Source organism: Mustelus asterias, chromosome 25 (genome assembly GCF_964213995.1).
Source record: "Mustelus asterias chromosome 25, sMusAst1.hap1.1, whole genome shotgun sequence".
NCBI lineage: Eukaryota > Metazoa > Chordata > Chondrichthyes > Carcharhiniformes > Triakidae > Mustelus > Mustelus asterias.
In genome coordinates this window covers 39144559-39160624 of record NC_135825.1, presented here as the reverse complement: position 1 = coordinate 39160624, position 16066 = coordinate 39144559, and the positions used below count along the sequence as shown (strand labels likewise).

The following is a 16066-nucleotide window of genomic DNA, read 5'->3' as shown; positions in this document are numbered from 1 at the left end:
AGATAGGGTGGACAGTGAGAGCCTTTTTCCTTGGATGGTGATGGCTCGCACGAGGGGGCATAGCTTTAAATTGAGGGGTGATAGATATAGGACAGATGTCAGAGGTGTAGTAAGGGCGTGGAATGCCCTGTCAGCAACAGTCGTGGACTTGCCAACATTAAGGGCATTTAAATGGTCATTGGATAAACATATGAATGATATTGGAATAGTGTAGGTTAGATGGGATTTCGATTGGTTTCACTGGTCGGCACAACATCGAGGGCCGAAGAGCCTGTACTGCGCTGTAATGTTCTATGTTCTATGTTGTCTCTCGGTCCCCCTCTCTCTTTCCCTCTCTTGGTCCTGCTCTCTCTCTCTCGGTCCCGCGATTCCTCTCCCTCTCGGTCCCCCTCTGTCTCCCTCTCTCTCGCGGCCCCCCACTCTCACTCCCCCCCCCTCTCTCTCTCCGTCTGTGCCTCTCCCTCTTTGCGCCTCTCTCTCTTTCTCTGCGCCTCTCTCTCTCTCTCTCTCTGCACCCCTCTCTCTGCGCCTCTCTCTTTCTCTGCGCCCCTCTCTCTCTCTCTCTCTCCCTGCACCCCTCTCTCTGCGCCTCTCTCTCTTTCTCTGCGCCTCTCTCTCTCAATGCGCCTCATTTTCTCTCTGCGCCTCTCCCTCTCTGCGCCTCTCTCTCTCTCTGCGCCTCGCTCTCTGCGCCTCTCTCTGCGCCTCTCTCTCTGCGCCTCTCCCTCTGCGCATCTCCCTCTGCGCATCTCCCTCTGCGCATCTCTCTCTGCGCCTCTCTCTCTGCGCCTCTCTCTCTGCGCCTCTCTCTCTGCGCCTCTCTCTCTGCGCCTCTCTCTCTGCGCCTCTCTCTCTGCGCCTCTCTCTCTGCGCGCCTCTCTCTGCGCGCCTCTCTCTGCGCGCCTCTCCCTCTCTGCGCGCCTCTCCCTCTCTGCGCGCCTCTCCCTCTCTGCGCGCCTCTCCCTCTCTGCGCGCCTCTCCCTCTCTGCGCGCCTCTCCCTCTCTGCGCGCCTCTCCCTCTCTGCGCGCCTCTCCCTCTCTGCGCGCCTCTCCCTCTCTGCGCGCCTCTCCCTCTCTGCGCGCCTCTCCCTCTCTGCGCGCCTCTCCCTCTCTGCGCGCCTCTCCCTCTCTGCGCGCCTCTCCCTCTCTGCGCGCCTCTCCCTCTCTGCGCGCCTCTCCCTCTCTGCGCGCCTCTCCCTCTCTGCGCGCCTCTCCCTCTCTGCGCGCCTCTCTCCCTCTCTGCGCCTCTCTCTCTCTCTGCGCCTCTCTCTCTTTGCGCCTCTCTCTCTCTCTGCGCCTCTCTCTCTCTCTGCGCCTCTCTCTCTCTCTGCGCCTCTCTCTCTCTCTGCGCCTCTCTCTCTCTCTGCGCCTCTCTCTCTCTCTGCGCCTCTCTCTCTCTGCGCCTCTCTCTCTCTCTGCGCCTCTCTCTCTCTCTGCGCCTCTCTCTCTCTCTGCGCCTCTCTCTCTGCGCCTCACCCTCTCTCTCTGCTCCTCTCTCACTGCGTCTCTCTCTCTCTGCGTCTCTCTCTCTCTGCGCCTCTCTCTGCACCTCTCTCTCTCTCTGCACCTCTCTCTCTCTGCACCTCTCTCTCTCTCTGCGCCTCTCTCTCTCTCTGCGCCTCTCTCTCTCTCTGCACCTCTCTCTCTCTCTGCGCCTCTCTCTCTCTCTGCGCCTCTCTCTCTCTCTCTGCGCCTCTCTCTCTCTCTGCGCCTCTCTCTCTCTCTGCGCCTCTCTCTCTCTCTGCGCCTCTCTCTGCGCCTCTCTCTCTCGCTGCGCCTCTCTCTCTGCGCCTCACCCTCTCTCTCTGCTCCTCTCTCACTGCGTCTCTCTCTCTCTGCGTCTCTCTCTCTCTGCGCCTCTCTCTGCACCTCTCTCTCTCTCTGCACCTCTCTCTCTCTGCACCTCTCTCTCTCTCTGCGCCTCTCCCTCTCTGCACCTCTCTCTCTCTCTGCACCTCTCTCTCTCTCTGCGCCTCTCTCTCTGCGCCTCTCTGTCTGCGCCTCTCTCTCTGCGCCTCTCTCTCTGCGCGCCTCTCTCTGCGCGCCTCTCTCTGCGCGCCTCTCCCTCTCTGCGCGCCTCTCCCTCTCTGCGCGCCTCTCCCTCTCTGCGCGCCTCTCCCTCTCTGCGCGCCTCTCCCTCTCTGCGCGCCTCTCCCTCTCTGCGCGCCTCTCCCTCTCTGCGCGCCTCTCCCTCTCTGCGCGCCTCTCCCTCTCTGCGCGCCTCTCCCTCTCTGCGCGCCTCTCCCTCTCTGCGCGCCTCTCCCTCTCTGCGCGCCTCTCCCTCTCTGCGCGCCTCTCCCTCTCTGCGCGCCTCTCCCTCTCTGCGCGCCTCTCCCTCTCTGCGCGCCTCTCCCTCTCTGCGCGCCTCTCCCTCTCTGCGCGCCTCTCCCTCTCTGCGCGCCTCTCCCTCTCTGCGCGCCTCTCCCTCTCTGCGCGCCTCTCCCTCTCTGCGCGCCTCTCCCTCTCTGCGCGCCTCTCCCTCTCTGCGCGCCTCTCCCTCTCTGCGCGCCTCTCCCTCTCTGCGCGCCTCTCCCTCTCTGCGCGCCTCTCTCCCTCTCTGCGCCTCTCTCTCCCTCTGCGCCTCTCTCTCTCTCTGCGCCTCTCTCTCTCTCTGCGCCTCTCTCTCTCTGCGCCTCTCTCTCTCTCTGCGCCTCTCTCTCTCTGCGCCTCTCTCTCTCTCTGCGCCTCTCTCTCTCTCTGCGCCTCTCTCTCTCTCTGCGCCTCTCTCTCTGCGCCTCACCCTCTCTCTCTGCTCCTCTCTCACTGCGTCTCTCTCTCTCTGCGTCTCTCTCTCTCTGCGCCTCTCTCTGCACCTCTCTCTCTCTCTGCACCTCTCTCTCTCTGCACCTCTCTCTCTCTCTGCGCCTCTCTCTCTCTCTGCGCCTCTCTCTCTCTCTGCACCTCTCTCTCTCTCTGCGCCTCTCTCTCTCTCTGCGCCTCTCTCTCTCTCTCTGCGCCTCTCTCTCTCTCTGCGCCTCTCTCTCTCTCTGCGCCTCTCTCTCTCTCTGCGCCTCTCTCTGCGCCTCTCTCTCTCGCTGCGCCTCTCTCTCTGCGCCTCACCCTCTCTCTCTGCTCCTCTCTCAATGCGTCTCTCTCTCTCTGCGTCTCTCTCTCTCTGCGCCTCTCTCTGCACCTCTCTCTCTCTCTGCACCTCTCTCTCTCTGCACCTCTCTCTCTCTCTGCGCCTCTCCCTCTCTGCACCTCTCTCTCTCTCTGCACCTCTCTCTCTCTCTGCGCCTCTCTCTCTGCGCCTCTCTGTCTGCGCCTCTCTCTCTGCGCCTCTCTCTCTGCGCGCCTCTCTCTGCGCGCCTCTCTCTGCGCGCCTCTCCCTCTCTGCGCGCCTCTCCCTCTCTGCGCGCCTCTCCCTCTCTGCGCGCCTCTCCCTCTCTGCGCGCCTCTCCCTCTCTGCGCGCCTCTCCCTCTCTGCGCGCCTCTCCCTCTCTGCGCGCCTCTCCCTCTCTGCGCGCCTCTCCCTCTCTGCGCGCCTCTCCCTCTCTGCGCGCCTCTCCCTCTCTGCGCGCCTCTCCCTCTCTGCGCGCCTCTCCCTCTCTGCGCGCCTCTCCCTCTCTGCGCGCCTCTCCCTCTCTGCGCGCCTCTCCCTCTCTGCGCGCCTCTCTCCCTCTCTGCGCGCCTCTCCCTCTCTGCGCGCCTCTCTCCCTCTCTGCGCCTCTCTCTCTCTCTGCGCCTCTCTCTCTCTCTGCGCCTCTCTCTCTCTCTGCGCCTCTCTCTCTCTGCGCCTCTCTCTCTCTCTGCGCCTCTCTCTCTCTCTGTGCCTCTCTCTCTCTCTGCGCCTCTCTCTCTCTCTGCGCCTCTCTCTCTGCGCCTCACCCTCTCTCTCTGCTCCTCTCTCACTGCGTCTCTCTCTCTCTGCATCTCTCTCTCTCTGCGCCTCTCTCTGCACCTCTCTCTCTCTCTGCACCTCTCTCTCTCTGCACCTCTCTCTCTCTCTGCGCCTCTCTCTCTCTCTGCGCCTCTCTCTCTGCGCCTCTCTGTCTGCGCCTCTCTCTCTGCGCCTCTCTCTCTGCGCGCCTCTCTCTGCGCGCCTCTCTCTGCGCGCCTCTCCCTCTCTGCGCGCCTCTCCCTCTCTGCGCGCCTCTCCCTCTCTGCGCGCCTCTCCCTCTCTGCGCGCCTCTCCCTCTCTGCGCGCCTCTCCCTCTCTGCGCGCCTCTCCCTCTCTGCGCGCCTCTCCCTCTCTGCGCGCCTCTCCCTCTCTGCGCGCCTCTCCCTCTCTGCGCGCCTCTCCCTCTCTGCGCGCCTCTCCCTCTCTGCGCGCCTCTCCCTCTCTGCGCGCCTCTCCCTCTCTGCGCGCCTCTCCCTCTCTGCGCGCCTCTCCCTCTCTGCGCGCCTCTCCCTCTCTGCGCGCCTCTCCCTCTCTGCGCGCCTCTCTCCCTCTCTGCGCCTCTCTCTCTCTCTGCGCCTCTCTCTCTCTCTGCGCCTCACTCTCTCTCTGCGCCTCTCTCTCTCTGCGCCTCTCTCTCTCTCTGCGCCTCTCTCTCTCTCTGCGCCTCTCTCTCTCTCTGCGCCTCTCTCTCTCTCTGCGCCTCTCTCTCTCTCTGCGCCTCTCTCTCTCTCTGCGCCTCTCTCTCTCTCTGCGCCTCTCTCTCTCTGCGCCTCTCTCTCTCTCTGCGCCTCTCTCTCTCTCTGCGCCTCTCTCTCTCTCTGCGCCTCTCTCTCTCTCTGCGCCTCTCTCTCTCTCTGCGCCTCTCTCTCTGCGCCTCACCCTCTCTCTCTGCTCCTCTCTCACTGCGTCTCTCTCTCTCTGCGTCTCTCTCTCTCTGCGCCTCTCTCTGCACCTCTCTCTCTCTCTGCACCTCTCTCTCTCTGCACCTCTCTCTCTCTCTGCGCCTCTCTCTCTCTCTGCGCCTCTCTCTCTCTCTCTGCACCTCTCTCTCTCTCTGCGCCTCTCTCTCTCTCTGCGCTTCTCTCTCTCTCTCTGCGCCTCTCTCTCTCTCTGCGCCTCTCTCTCTCTCTGCGCCTCTCTCTCTCTGCGCCTCTCTCTGCGCCTCTCTCTCTCGCTGCGCCTCTCTCTCTGCGCCTCACCCTCTCTCTCTGCTCCTCTCTCACTGCGTCTCTCTCTCTCTGCGTCTCTCTCTCTCTGCGCCTCTCTCTGCACCTCTCTCTCTCTCTGCACCTCTCTCTCTCTGCACCTCTCTCTCTCTCTGCGCCTCTCCCTCTCTGCACCTCTCTCTCTCTCTGCACCTCTCTCTCTCTCTGCACCTCTCTCTCTCTGCGCCTCTCTCTCTCTCTGCGCCTCTCCCTCTCTGCGCCTCTCTCTCTCTCTGCGCCTCTCTCTCTGCGCCTCTCTCTCTCTCTGCGCCTCTCTCTCTCTCTGCGCATCTCTCTCTGCGCATCTCTGTCTCTCTGCGCCTCACCCTCTCTCTCTGCTCCTCTCTCGCTGCGTCTCTCTCTCTCTGCGTCTCTCTCTCTCTGCGCCTCTCTCTGCACCTCTCTCTCTCTCTCTGCACCTCTCTCTCTCTGCACCTCTCTCTCTCTGCACCTCTCTCTCTCTATCTCTGCACCTCTCCCTCTCTGCGCCTCTCCCTCTCTCTCTGTGCGCCTCTCTCTCCCTGCGCCACTCTCTCCCTGAGCCACTCTCTCCCTGCGCCTCTCTCTCTCTCTGCGCCTTCCTCTCTCTGCGCCTCTCTCTCCCCGCGCCTCTCTCTCCCCGCGCCTCTCTCTCCCCGCGCCTCTCTCTCCCCGCGCCTCTCGCTCCCCGCGCCGCTCTCTCCCCGCGCCGCTCTCTCCCCGCGCCTCTCTCTCCCCGCGCCTCTCTCTCCCCGCGCCTCTCTCTCCCCGCGCCTCTCTCTCCCCGCGCCTCTCTCTCCCCGCGCCTCTCTCTCCCCGCGCCTCTCTCTCCCCGCGCCTCTCTCTCCCCGCGCCTCTCTCTCCCCGCGCCTCTCTCTCCCCGCGCCTCTCTCTCCCCGCGCCTCTCTCTCCCCGCGCCTCTCTCTCCCCGCGCCTCTCTCTCCCCGCGCCTCTCTCTCCCCGCGCCACTCTCTCCCCGCGCCACTCTCTCCCCGCGCCTCTCTCTCCCCGCGCCTCTCTCTCCCCGCGCCTCTCTCTCCCCGCGCCTCTCTCTCCCCGCGCCTCTCTCTCCCCGCGCCTCTCTCTCCCCGCGCCTCTCTCTCCCCGCGCCTCTCTCTCCCCGCGCCTCTCTCTCCCCGCGCCTCTCTCTCCCCGCGCCTCTCTCTCCCCGCGCCTCTCTCTCCCCGCGCCTCTCTCTCCCCGCGCCTCTCTCTCCCCGCGCCTCTCTCTCCCCGCGCCTCTCTCTCCCCGCGCCTCTCTCTCCCCGCGCCTCTCTCTCCCCGCGCCTCTCTCTCCCCGCGCCTCTCTCTCCCCGCGCCTCTCTCTCCCCGCGCCTCTCTCTCCCCGCGCCTCTCTCTCCCCGCGCCTCTCTCTCCCCGCGCCTCTCTCTCCCCGCGCCTCTCTCTCCCCGCGCCTCTCTCTCCCCGCGCCTCTCTCTCCCCGCGCCTCTCTCTCCCCGCGCCTCTCTCTCCCCGCGCCTCTCTCTCCCCGCGCCTCTCTCTCCCCGCGCCTCTCTCTCCCCGCGCCTCTCTCTCCCCGCGCCTCTCTCTCCCCGCGCCTCTCTCTCCCCGCGCCTCTCTCTCCCCGCGCCTCTCTCTCCCCGCGCCTCTCTCTCCCCGCGCCTCTCTCTCCCCGCGCCTCTCTCTCCCCGCGCCTCTCTCTCCCCGCGCCTCTCTCTCCCCGCGCCTCTCTCTCCCCGCGCCTCTCTCTCCCCGCGCCTCTCTCTCCCCGCGCCTCTCTCTCCCCGCGCCTCTCTCTCCCCGCGCCTCTCTCTCCCCGCGCCTCTCTCTCCCCGCGCCTCTCTCTCCCCGCGCCTCTCTCTCCCCGCGCCTCTCTCTCCCCGCGCCTCTCTCTCCCCGCGCCTCTCTCTCCCCGCGCCTCTCTCTCCCCGCGCCTCTCTCTCCCCGCGCCTCTCTCTCCCCGCGCCTCTCTCTCCCCGCGCCTCTCTCTCCCCGCGCCTCTCTCTCCCCGCGCCTCTCTCTCCCCGCGCCTCTCTCTCCCCGCGCCTCTCTCTCCCCGCGCCTCTCTCTCCCCGCGCCTCTCTCTCCCCGCGCCTCTCTCTCCCCGCGCCTCTCTCTCCCCGCGCCTCTCTCTCCCCGCGCCTCTCTCTCCCCGCGCCTCTCTCTCCCCGCGCCTCTCTCTGTCTGCGCCTCTCTGTCTCTGCGTTTCTCTGTCTCTCTCTCTCTGCACCTCTCTCTCCCTCTGCGCCTCTCTCTCCCTCTGCGCCTCTCTCTCTCTCTGCGCCTCTCTCTCTCTCTGCGCCTCTCTCTCTCTCTGCACCTCTCTCTCTCTGCACCTCTCTCTCTCTGCGCCTCCCTCTCTCTCTCTGCGCCTCTCTCTCTCTCTCTCTGCCGCTCTCTCTCTCTCTCTCTGCGCCTCTCTCTCTCTCTGCGCCTCTCTCTCTCTCTCTCTGCGCCTCCCTCTCTCTCTCTGCGCCTCTCTCTCTCTCTGCGCCTCCCTCTCTCTGCGCCTCTCTCTCTCTCTCTGCGCATCGCTCTCTGTCTCTCTGCGTCTCTCTCTCTCTCTCTCTGCGTCTCTCTCTCTCTCTCTGCGCCTCTCCCTCTCTCTCTGCGCCTCTCCCTCTCTCTCTGCGCCTCTCCCTCTCTCTCTGCGCCTCTCTCTCTCTCTCTGCCCCTCTCTCGCACTCTCTCTTTCTGCGCCTCTCTCTCTGCGCCTCTCTCTCTGCGCCTCTCTCTCTCTCTGAGCGTCTCTCTCTCTCTCTGCTCCTCGCTTTCTCTCTCTCTGCGCATCGCTCTCTGTCTCTCTGCGTCTCTCTCTCTCTGCGTTTCTCTGTCTCTCTCTGCGCCTCTCTCTCAGGTTGCAATACCACTGCGGCCCTGAATAGTGGCAAACTTCTCAGCATTGACTGCTTTTGGGACCCCGGGCTTATTCTGTTTGGGTGATGTGGCACTTGTAGTTGAATAGCTGGCAATGTGCCCGAGCTGTGAGATGAGGCTTGCAGCAGCACGAATTGTCAAGGATGAGATTTGGGTTAGAGTTGTGATCGCTGGTTGGGTCAATGATTGGGAGCATGATCCATTGTGAATCTAATGAGGCACTGGGACATGATGGCTCCTGATTGGTGAGGGGATCAAAGGTTATGGGGAAAAGATGGGAGAATGGATTTGAGAAACTTATCAGCCATGATTGAATGGCGGAGCAGACTTGATCGGCCGAAAGGCCTAATTTTGCTACTATATCTTATGGTCTTATAATCAATGCATTTACTGATCCTGACCATCATGTGAGGTAATTCAACTTTTTGCAGCTCTGTAACCTTATCCTTGGCACTTCATTCCTGGCTTTGGCTGACATATCTATATGTTCCCATTGTCTTCTGACAAGGCCTCCAGATAGATGATATATGTCTCTCCTGTTGTGCATCTGTCTCCAGTCCAGTGTCTAAAGATCTTAGAGCCTATCTCTGCCAGCTCTTACCATTATTTAATGTTTTTCTAGCTCTGTCTCTCTTCTGCAAACAGTTCTGTTATCTGCTCTAGCCACAATACACCTCCCTTTTTAAGAGATGCATGTTACCTTTTAAGTGCTACCAATCTCTCTCTCAATTTTGCAGCCACTCAGCACAAAATTTGTATGCTGTCTGCATCAAAAGCAACTGGTGTGGGTTAATTGCGCACTCATCCATTTCTAGTTGATCATTGTTGAGCAGATCAGTAGTCCTATTGGCTTAAAATTTCCAAATACATTGCAAGAGACGAGGTGTTAATTACCCTATTTTCTATATAGCTGGATGAGCTGTCAGTCTATAGTTAGGTACACAATTCATGCAAAATGTGACAGCACACTGGCCAATTTGGGCTCTAGACCTTATTTCAAATCAAATTATTTTTTATTGCCTCACATTTAGGACCTTTGAAATATGTATATATTTAAAACACTGCACAAATCCTAAAATTGGCAAAAGTTTCAGTTGTTGCTGTGTACTGTAAGATTCATTGGAAATCTTCAGTGTATCAATCTAAACATTTTGCTATGGTGAAACTGAGACTGGAAGTTTGCAGGGCAATTTTAGTTTTTTAAAAAAATATCGTCAATAACTCAGAATCATACAGCACAGGAGTAGGTCATTTTGGTCCATGTCTGCTGGTTCACTAAGGAACTATCTAACTATTATCACTCCTGCTTTTCCCCGTAACCACGCACATTTTTTCCTTTTTCAAGTATCTGTCCCACTTCCTTTTAAATGTTACTACTGAATGTGTTTTCAACATCCTTTCAGGTTGCGTATTTCAGATCATGACTTGTTGCATAAAGACATTTCTCTTCAATTCCCCACTCGATCTTTTTCTTGCAAATTAACTGAAACCTGTGTCTTCTGGTTATTAATTTCCCTGAGTATGGAAACACTAGTACCCTTCAGAACTTTGAACACCTCTACTAACATTCTCCTTGTCCGTTTGTACTCTAAGGGAAGTAATCCAGTTTCTTTAGTGCCTCCACATAACAAAAGTATCTCATCTTTGGTGCCATTCTGGTAAATTTCCTCTGTTTTCAAGGGTTTGACATCTTTCCTAAATATTGGAGGCCTAATCAGTAATCTCTAGTTGTTTACTACAATTTCGTGCTTTTGTACTACATTCACTGATTTACAAAACCATGGGTCACTTTTTTGCTTTTCTAAGTGCCTCACCAGCTTGGCTTATCACCTTCTGTATATGAAACCCTATGTTTTAAGTTCATTTGATTAATTTAGGAGAGTTTCAATCTTCCTGCATGTGAAAGATGTTGGGCACTATATTACTGCAGTTTAAGCACTGTGTAAGTATTCAGAGAGAGAAAGGCATTCAAAAGGGAGATCATTTTGGGATCATTTCCTTGATTACTTCAGTGATGTGACTTGTGGATCCCACCAGTATTTGGAAATCCATCTATTTACATTTGCCAGTACCATTATCCATAACTCTTCTGAAATCAGTATCTAAAATGGGATTTAATCACTTAAGCTTTATACAGCAGATATATGCCATATCTTTTCAGAATGTTGGTATGTGAATACTTAGCTTTCTTAAGGAAAAGTTTGAACTTAACGCGTTATCTTTATCCAGTGTTTTGTTCTATCTCTCTGTCCTAAAAGGATTCAAAGTGTAAACTTTGTTTATCAATTGTATTATTCTAATTTCTTCAGTACGGAGGAGGCTCACAATTATTTACACTTCTTGAAAAAATATGCTGCCACTAAAAATACAAGTAGCATTTAAAATTTAAAGATCAAAATCAGTTTCTTTGACTCTTGGTGCAATTAACTTGTTATACAATCCTGATACTCTGCACGTTCAAACTGAAAATTTAATTTATTTTCCTGAAACTGCTAAAGGTAAATATCTCTTTGGGAGAAATGTTTAACTGTTATGATTTTAGGATCATATGCAGTCCCAGCTTCTATGGAATATAAAGCATTCAAGCAATAAACAATGTTAACAGGTGATAGTAATTTATCGTAACTATAAATCAGATTTGTTGACCTGCCAAAAGAATTGTTCTGAATATCAACTCCTTACATAAAATTTCAGTCTGCTTTTCAATGTGGTTGTTTCTAAACCTAGTTGTTTCCTTATAAGACAAAAATTACATTGAAAAATGCATCTGTAAGGATCCAAAGTAAGGATCATTCAAGTTTGTATATTAAGTAACTAGTTGCTATTAATAGTCTAATGTTTATACCCTTAAACAGTAGAATGCATGCAGTCCTTCACTTAGTGAAAGTAAATAGTTAATTGTTCACCGAGAAAGTTTGCTTTGCTGCGGGATTTGTTTGAACAAAAATGAGGGGCAAGTCATTCCAAAAATGAGTTTGAGAACTTCTATCATTCAATGTAATGACTTCCTTGTTAAAATTGTTGAACCCACATGCACGAAAGGGAACTTTTAAGGAGTTTCTTCCTCAGAGAAAAAACTTAATTCCCAGCTGAAAGCGAATGGTGCCTTTGGCGTAATTCCAGCATTCCTATTCAAGTCAAAAAAATTTGAAATGCCATAAAGAAAGCAGCACATGAGACAACCCAGCTAAGGCAATAAGCACAAAACAAAACTTGCTGTAATCATACATCATCAAGTGGTGCTCCACCCCCTTGATGTGAACAAAGTCTCAAAATGAAAGATTGTGTTTTGATGGTTATCTCAATTTCGCCGTCTTATACAGTTCAGGTAAATTGAAAACCACTTTCTTGCAGCTGTAATATTTTGAAAGACAGTCCTCTGGGATTTTATTTGATACATTCATCTGTTTCTTTTTAAATGTGCTGAACTCTTGGTGCAACTAAGGAAGAACAAATCTCAGCTTGAAGACCAACAATTCATCTTACAGTCCTATTTTCATTTTACCTGTCAGCCTGCACCGTTGTAAAGCAAATATCTGCAATTTCAGCTTTGGATACGGACAAACCAGTTCTGAAGGCAACGTGTTTGATCATACAAAAAAGTTACTCAGAGAAGTGAACCTTAATACAGCACTGATCAGAAGTGAATACCTTGGATTTGGGTAACTATGTCAGCGCTATATTCTAGAAATAAGGACTTGACGAGGAGCAGGAAAACACAGCCAGAGACACCACCTTGCTCACCTTCACCCACCAGCAAGACATTCCGAGTAAGAAAACCACTGACTTTCATTGCTGTGCTCTGATATAGTAATAAAAGAGGCCTAGCAACTGTGCAACAAATAATATATGGGTGTGGATGTAATGTTTTTTGTTAAATCCTGACACATCTACCACATAGAAGCTGTTAAGCAGTCAATCTTCTATTTATGTACCTTTTTGAGAGTTAAAGTAAATCCAGTGTTGCAGTGTTTTTGTGTTTCGGAAAAAAAACAGAAAGATTTCATTCTGAAGTAAACTCAAGAAAATCATGTTGCTGACTTTTCCCTCTGACTGTTTTCTTTCTCCTTACAACTGCTGATTTTGATAATTGGACTGATTTTGAAAGCGTATTGGGAGTAGTAAATGTAAGAGTCAACATACTTTTTTGTACACTGCCCAATATTTTCAAAGTGCAATTTGTATGGCTCTGTTTACTGTTACATTCAGACAAGTTGCGCTCATGCTTTCTTTCTCAGTAATTGGCACTGGCGTACATGTGTATGCCTGAGGGATTAACTTCAGTAATGGTTCTGAATCTGTATGTTACATGTACAGCAGAGTGGCTACTAGGTGAACAAACCAAAGGAAAATAATGAAAGTTTTTCTCTTAATCGTTGTGGCCAGTTCCATTTAATGTCAGTTCTGATTGTGTGGTCTTTTTAAGCGTATACAGGAATCGTTTGTGGGAGGTTATTGTGGAAGTCGTATGTAATTAGCAACAGCTGCTGTGGAACAGATATAATGTGCAGAGGGAAAGTAGAGCTTGGGGCCCAGGGAAAACTTGCTTGAGAAATCCAGCTTGAAATATAAACTACAAGCCTGAAAGAAATTTTGATCAGACAAAAGGAAAATCATTGCAGCAACAGGACATTCATATCGTCAAGTATGTTTTGAAGAAACACTTTTTTGCAAATTACCATGAAAAATGACATTTGTGAAATCAGGAGATAGTTTGTCTTTTACCTGATTCATAATTCTTGATTGTCCTTGGAAGTCATTACATCATTTCAATGTTTATCAATGCCATCAATCAAGATGAATATATATCTGAATTAAAGAACAGAATATTTTTGGTATTCGAGGAATGTAGTGTACATTGAACTGATATAAAAATCTGGACGATTTTAAAGCACCAATCTGTTTTAAAAATTGAATTTGAGACATAGCTAGAATGTGTCTGATGCAGATTATTAACCTTAAAAGCAGTAAAATAGATTGCAAGAAAGAAAACTACGAATTTATTATTTATGCATGCTATCACAGCATATTCCAAAATTCTGCTATTGAATGTTGCAAAACATTATCCTTTATGGAAAATATTTGTTCACTGCGTAGACCTTTCTCCTCTTCCAGTTTTCCCACTAGTTCTGTCTCAACTGTTTTACACCCCGACTTCAAAATGCTTGTGCAGGAGCTTCATGACCATTAACTGCCTTAAGGTGCATCATCTGAGTGGCAGTTCCTCGTGTATGCATCATTATTGTTTTTGTCCAGTATTCAAATGTACATTCTCAATAGTAGCAGCAGATAGCTGTTGTGTAGGAAACTCGTGACTAAACAAGAAGTAAACCTGATGCCACCTATCACCTCCCCACCTCCCGACCACGACAATTTCTACTCCCTTGTGCCTCTCACTCCCTGTTTAATTTCAGTAAGTTTGATCTTCTAAATATTGAACTATGGGTTGATAGGATTAATTAAAGTCAGTAGACTTAAGTGGTTCAGTTTTGTCATTAAACCACAAAACAAATGTTCAGCTGTCTACCAACCCCAACCTTGCATTCGAGTTCCATTTAAAAGCTGTATGTGGCTTGAATTTTATGTGGAATTGTATTGCTGGTAATCAGTTTGGTAAATTTCATAATTGATTTGATTTATTATTGCCACATGTATTATCATACAGTGAAAAATATTGTTTCTTGCGCACTATACAGACAAAACATACCATTCATAGAGAAGGAAACGAGAGTGCAGAATATAGTGTTATAGTCATAGCTAGGGTGTAAAGAAAGATCAACTTAATGCAAGGCAAGTCCATTCAAAATTCTGACAGCCGCAGGGAAGAAGCTGTTCTTGAGTTGGTTGGTACGAGATGTCAGATGTTATCTTTTTCCCGAAGTAAGAAGATGGAAGAGAGAATGTCCGGGGTGCGTGGGGTCCTTAATAAGAACATAAGAAATAGGAGCAGGAGTAGGCCATCTAGCCCCTCGAGCCTGCCCCGCCATTCAATAAGATCATGGCTGATCTGAAGTGGATCAGTTCCACTTACCCGCCTGATCCCTATAACCCCTAATTCCCCTAATTAATTATGCTGGCTGCTTTGCTGAGGCAGCGGGAAGTGTAGACAGAGTCAATGGATGGGAGGCTGGTTTGCGTGATGGATTGGGCTACAGTCACGACCTTTTGTAGTTCCTTGCAGTCTTGAGCAGAGCAGGAGCCATACCAAGCTGTGATAGAACTAGAAAGAATGCTTTCTATGGTGCATCTGTAAAAGTAGGTGAGAGTCGTAGCTGGGCCTGCCCAGCTATTTACTGTTACATTCAGACAAGTTGCGCTCATGCTTTTTCTCAGTAATTGGCACTGGCGTACATGTGTATGCCTGAGGGATTAATTTCAGTAATGGTACTGAATCTGTATGTTACATGTACAGCAGAGTGGCTACTAGGTTTCCTGCAGCTATGCCAAATTTCCTTAGTCTTCTGTGAAAGTAGAGGTGCTTAGAACCGTTAGGTTCAGTTATTTGGGCAACAGTAAAGTACAGGCTAGGTGCAAATTAATGTGCAGCAGTTTATATTTAAGAATAAATAACCAGTTAAAGGTGATCTAAAGGTTCACTTGAGTTTAATTGCCGTATGCAGAAATCATATGTGGGGCCTTATTAGCTGCTTTTACATGACTCAGAAATACTGTATTTTTGTAAGATATACCATAAAGGAGAGTTAACAAAAAAAATGGAAAAAATGATGTTCTAATCATTGAACATATTCATGTGCTGATAATTGGCAGTAGTGAAAGTAGAGAATATCAAATTGTTTTCGTACTGCTTCTGTTCTGAAACCTGGGATTTCTTTATAGATGTGCAACAGAACATATTAAGACCTAATTGTCATTGCTTTTGAGATCCATAAATATCCGGTAAAACTATTAGTAATTTTCTGACACCATAGGAAGATGTTTTCAAATAATTCCGAGCATTGCATTTCCTTAAGTGACTATTATCAATAAATAAATTCACTGATAAAAAAATAGTGTCATGGACACAATGTATATGCTCTCTTACTGCCTGTTAATTGGTGTTTTATATGGAAAAAGGGGCGTCTTTTCTTGTCCTTGGAGGATGTATTCCAATTAAATAATTCAGCAACAGGTTTTTGAGAGTTTAAAATAAAAGTTATTTAATTTCAAACATTTACCCTTAATTAATGCAACACCGCAGACTTGATCTCATGCATGCACAGACACAAAGATTGGATACAGTTAAAGATAGTGCACTTTTACAGATTGCAGTTAATTCAGCCTCTGATTTACGATTTCTGGTCTCCCATGTGGCAGGCTTATGGTTTTTCTGTATGATTTGATTTAAAATTTGAAGTGAGAGTCTTGTAAAGGAAAGATTCACAACAAATTGTAAGGTTTTTTGTAGCCAAATTTCTTGGACATTGGTTCTCCAGTGAACTTTAACTAGAGCAGGGTTACATATTCTAGCTGCTTTATGACTAGTTTGATTCTGGTTCTCGGACTGAACAATGATAGTTCTGATAGATTCACTGAGACCTGGGGTAATAAGGGTGCAGTCCCTGAAACCAGCTTTGATCACATGACCATGGGTTGACTACCGAGGCCCACCAATTCTAGTTTGGACAGGGGAGGCTATCGTGATACAATGCGGAGTAGATAGTCACCATTGAGTTTTGGTCATTCTTTTTTGTCCAGTATGAAACAGGCAGTCTGGAAACTAGTCTTTAGATGTTGACCCATCCTGAAAAAATGAAATGTGTTTATTCCATGAATGGCTGTCAGGTCCTCTCAGCTATGTCCATATTTAATTCGATATTCACTGGAGACTTGATGTTGTCTGTAATCCAAATATCAAAAGACACCTGATTTGCGACTGCTGGCTTAACAGCTCGTTTGTGTCCATTCTTTTGAAGTATTGACTGAAAGTTCATATGACATTCTTGTACTGGACATGCCAAGTCATAGAGGTTTACAGCATGGAAACCGGCCCTTCAGCCCAACTTGTCCGTGCCGCCCAGTTTTTACCATTAAACTAGTCCCAATTGCCTGCTTTTGTCCCATATCCCTCTACACCGATCTTACCCATGTAACTGTCTAAATGCTTTTTAAAAGACAAAATTGAACCCGCCTCTACTACTATCTCTAGCAGCTCATTCTGGACATTCACCACCCTCTGTGAGAAAAATTGCCCCTCTGGACCCTTT

The 16066-nt window shown here is 51.2% G+C and overlaps 1 protein-coding gene across 4 annotated transcripts in view; it reads left to right on the top strand.

Moving 5' to 3' along the window:
* Nucleotides 1-16066, top strand: part of LOC144511899 (protein phosphatase 1 regulatory subunit 12B-like) — a 317939-nt gene that overhangs the window by 262240 nt on the left and 39633 nt on the right. The window contains exon 19 of one of the 4 annotated variants that reach the window (XM_078242339.1): nucleotides 11308-11632. The exons of the other annotated variants lie outside the window; for them this stretch is intronic. Within the exon in view, the coding sequence (XP_078098465.1) occupies nucleotides 11308-11328 (21 nt within the window). The 3' untranslated portion in view covers nucleotides 11329-11632. Of the gene's footprint in view, nucleotides 1-11307; nucleotides 11633-16066 lie in introns of those variants that run through there. 4 annotated transcript variants of the gene reach the window in all.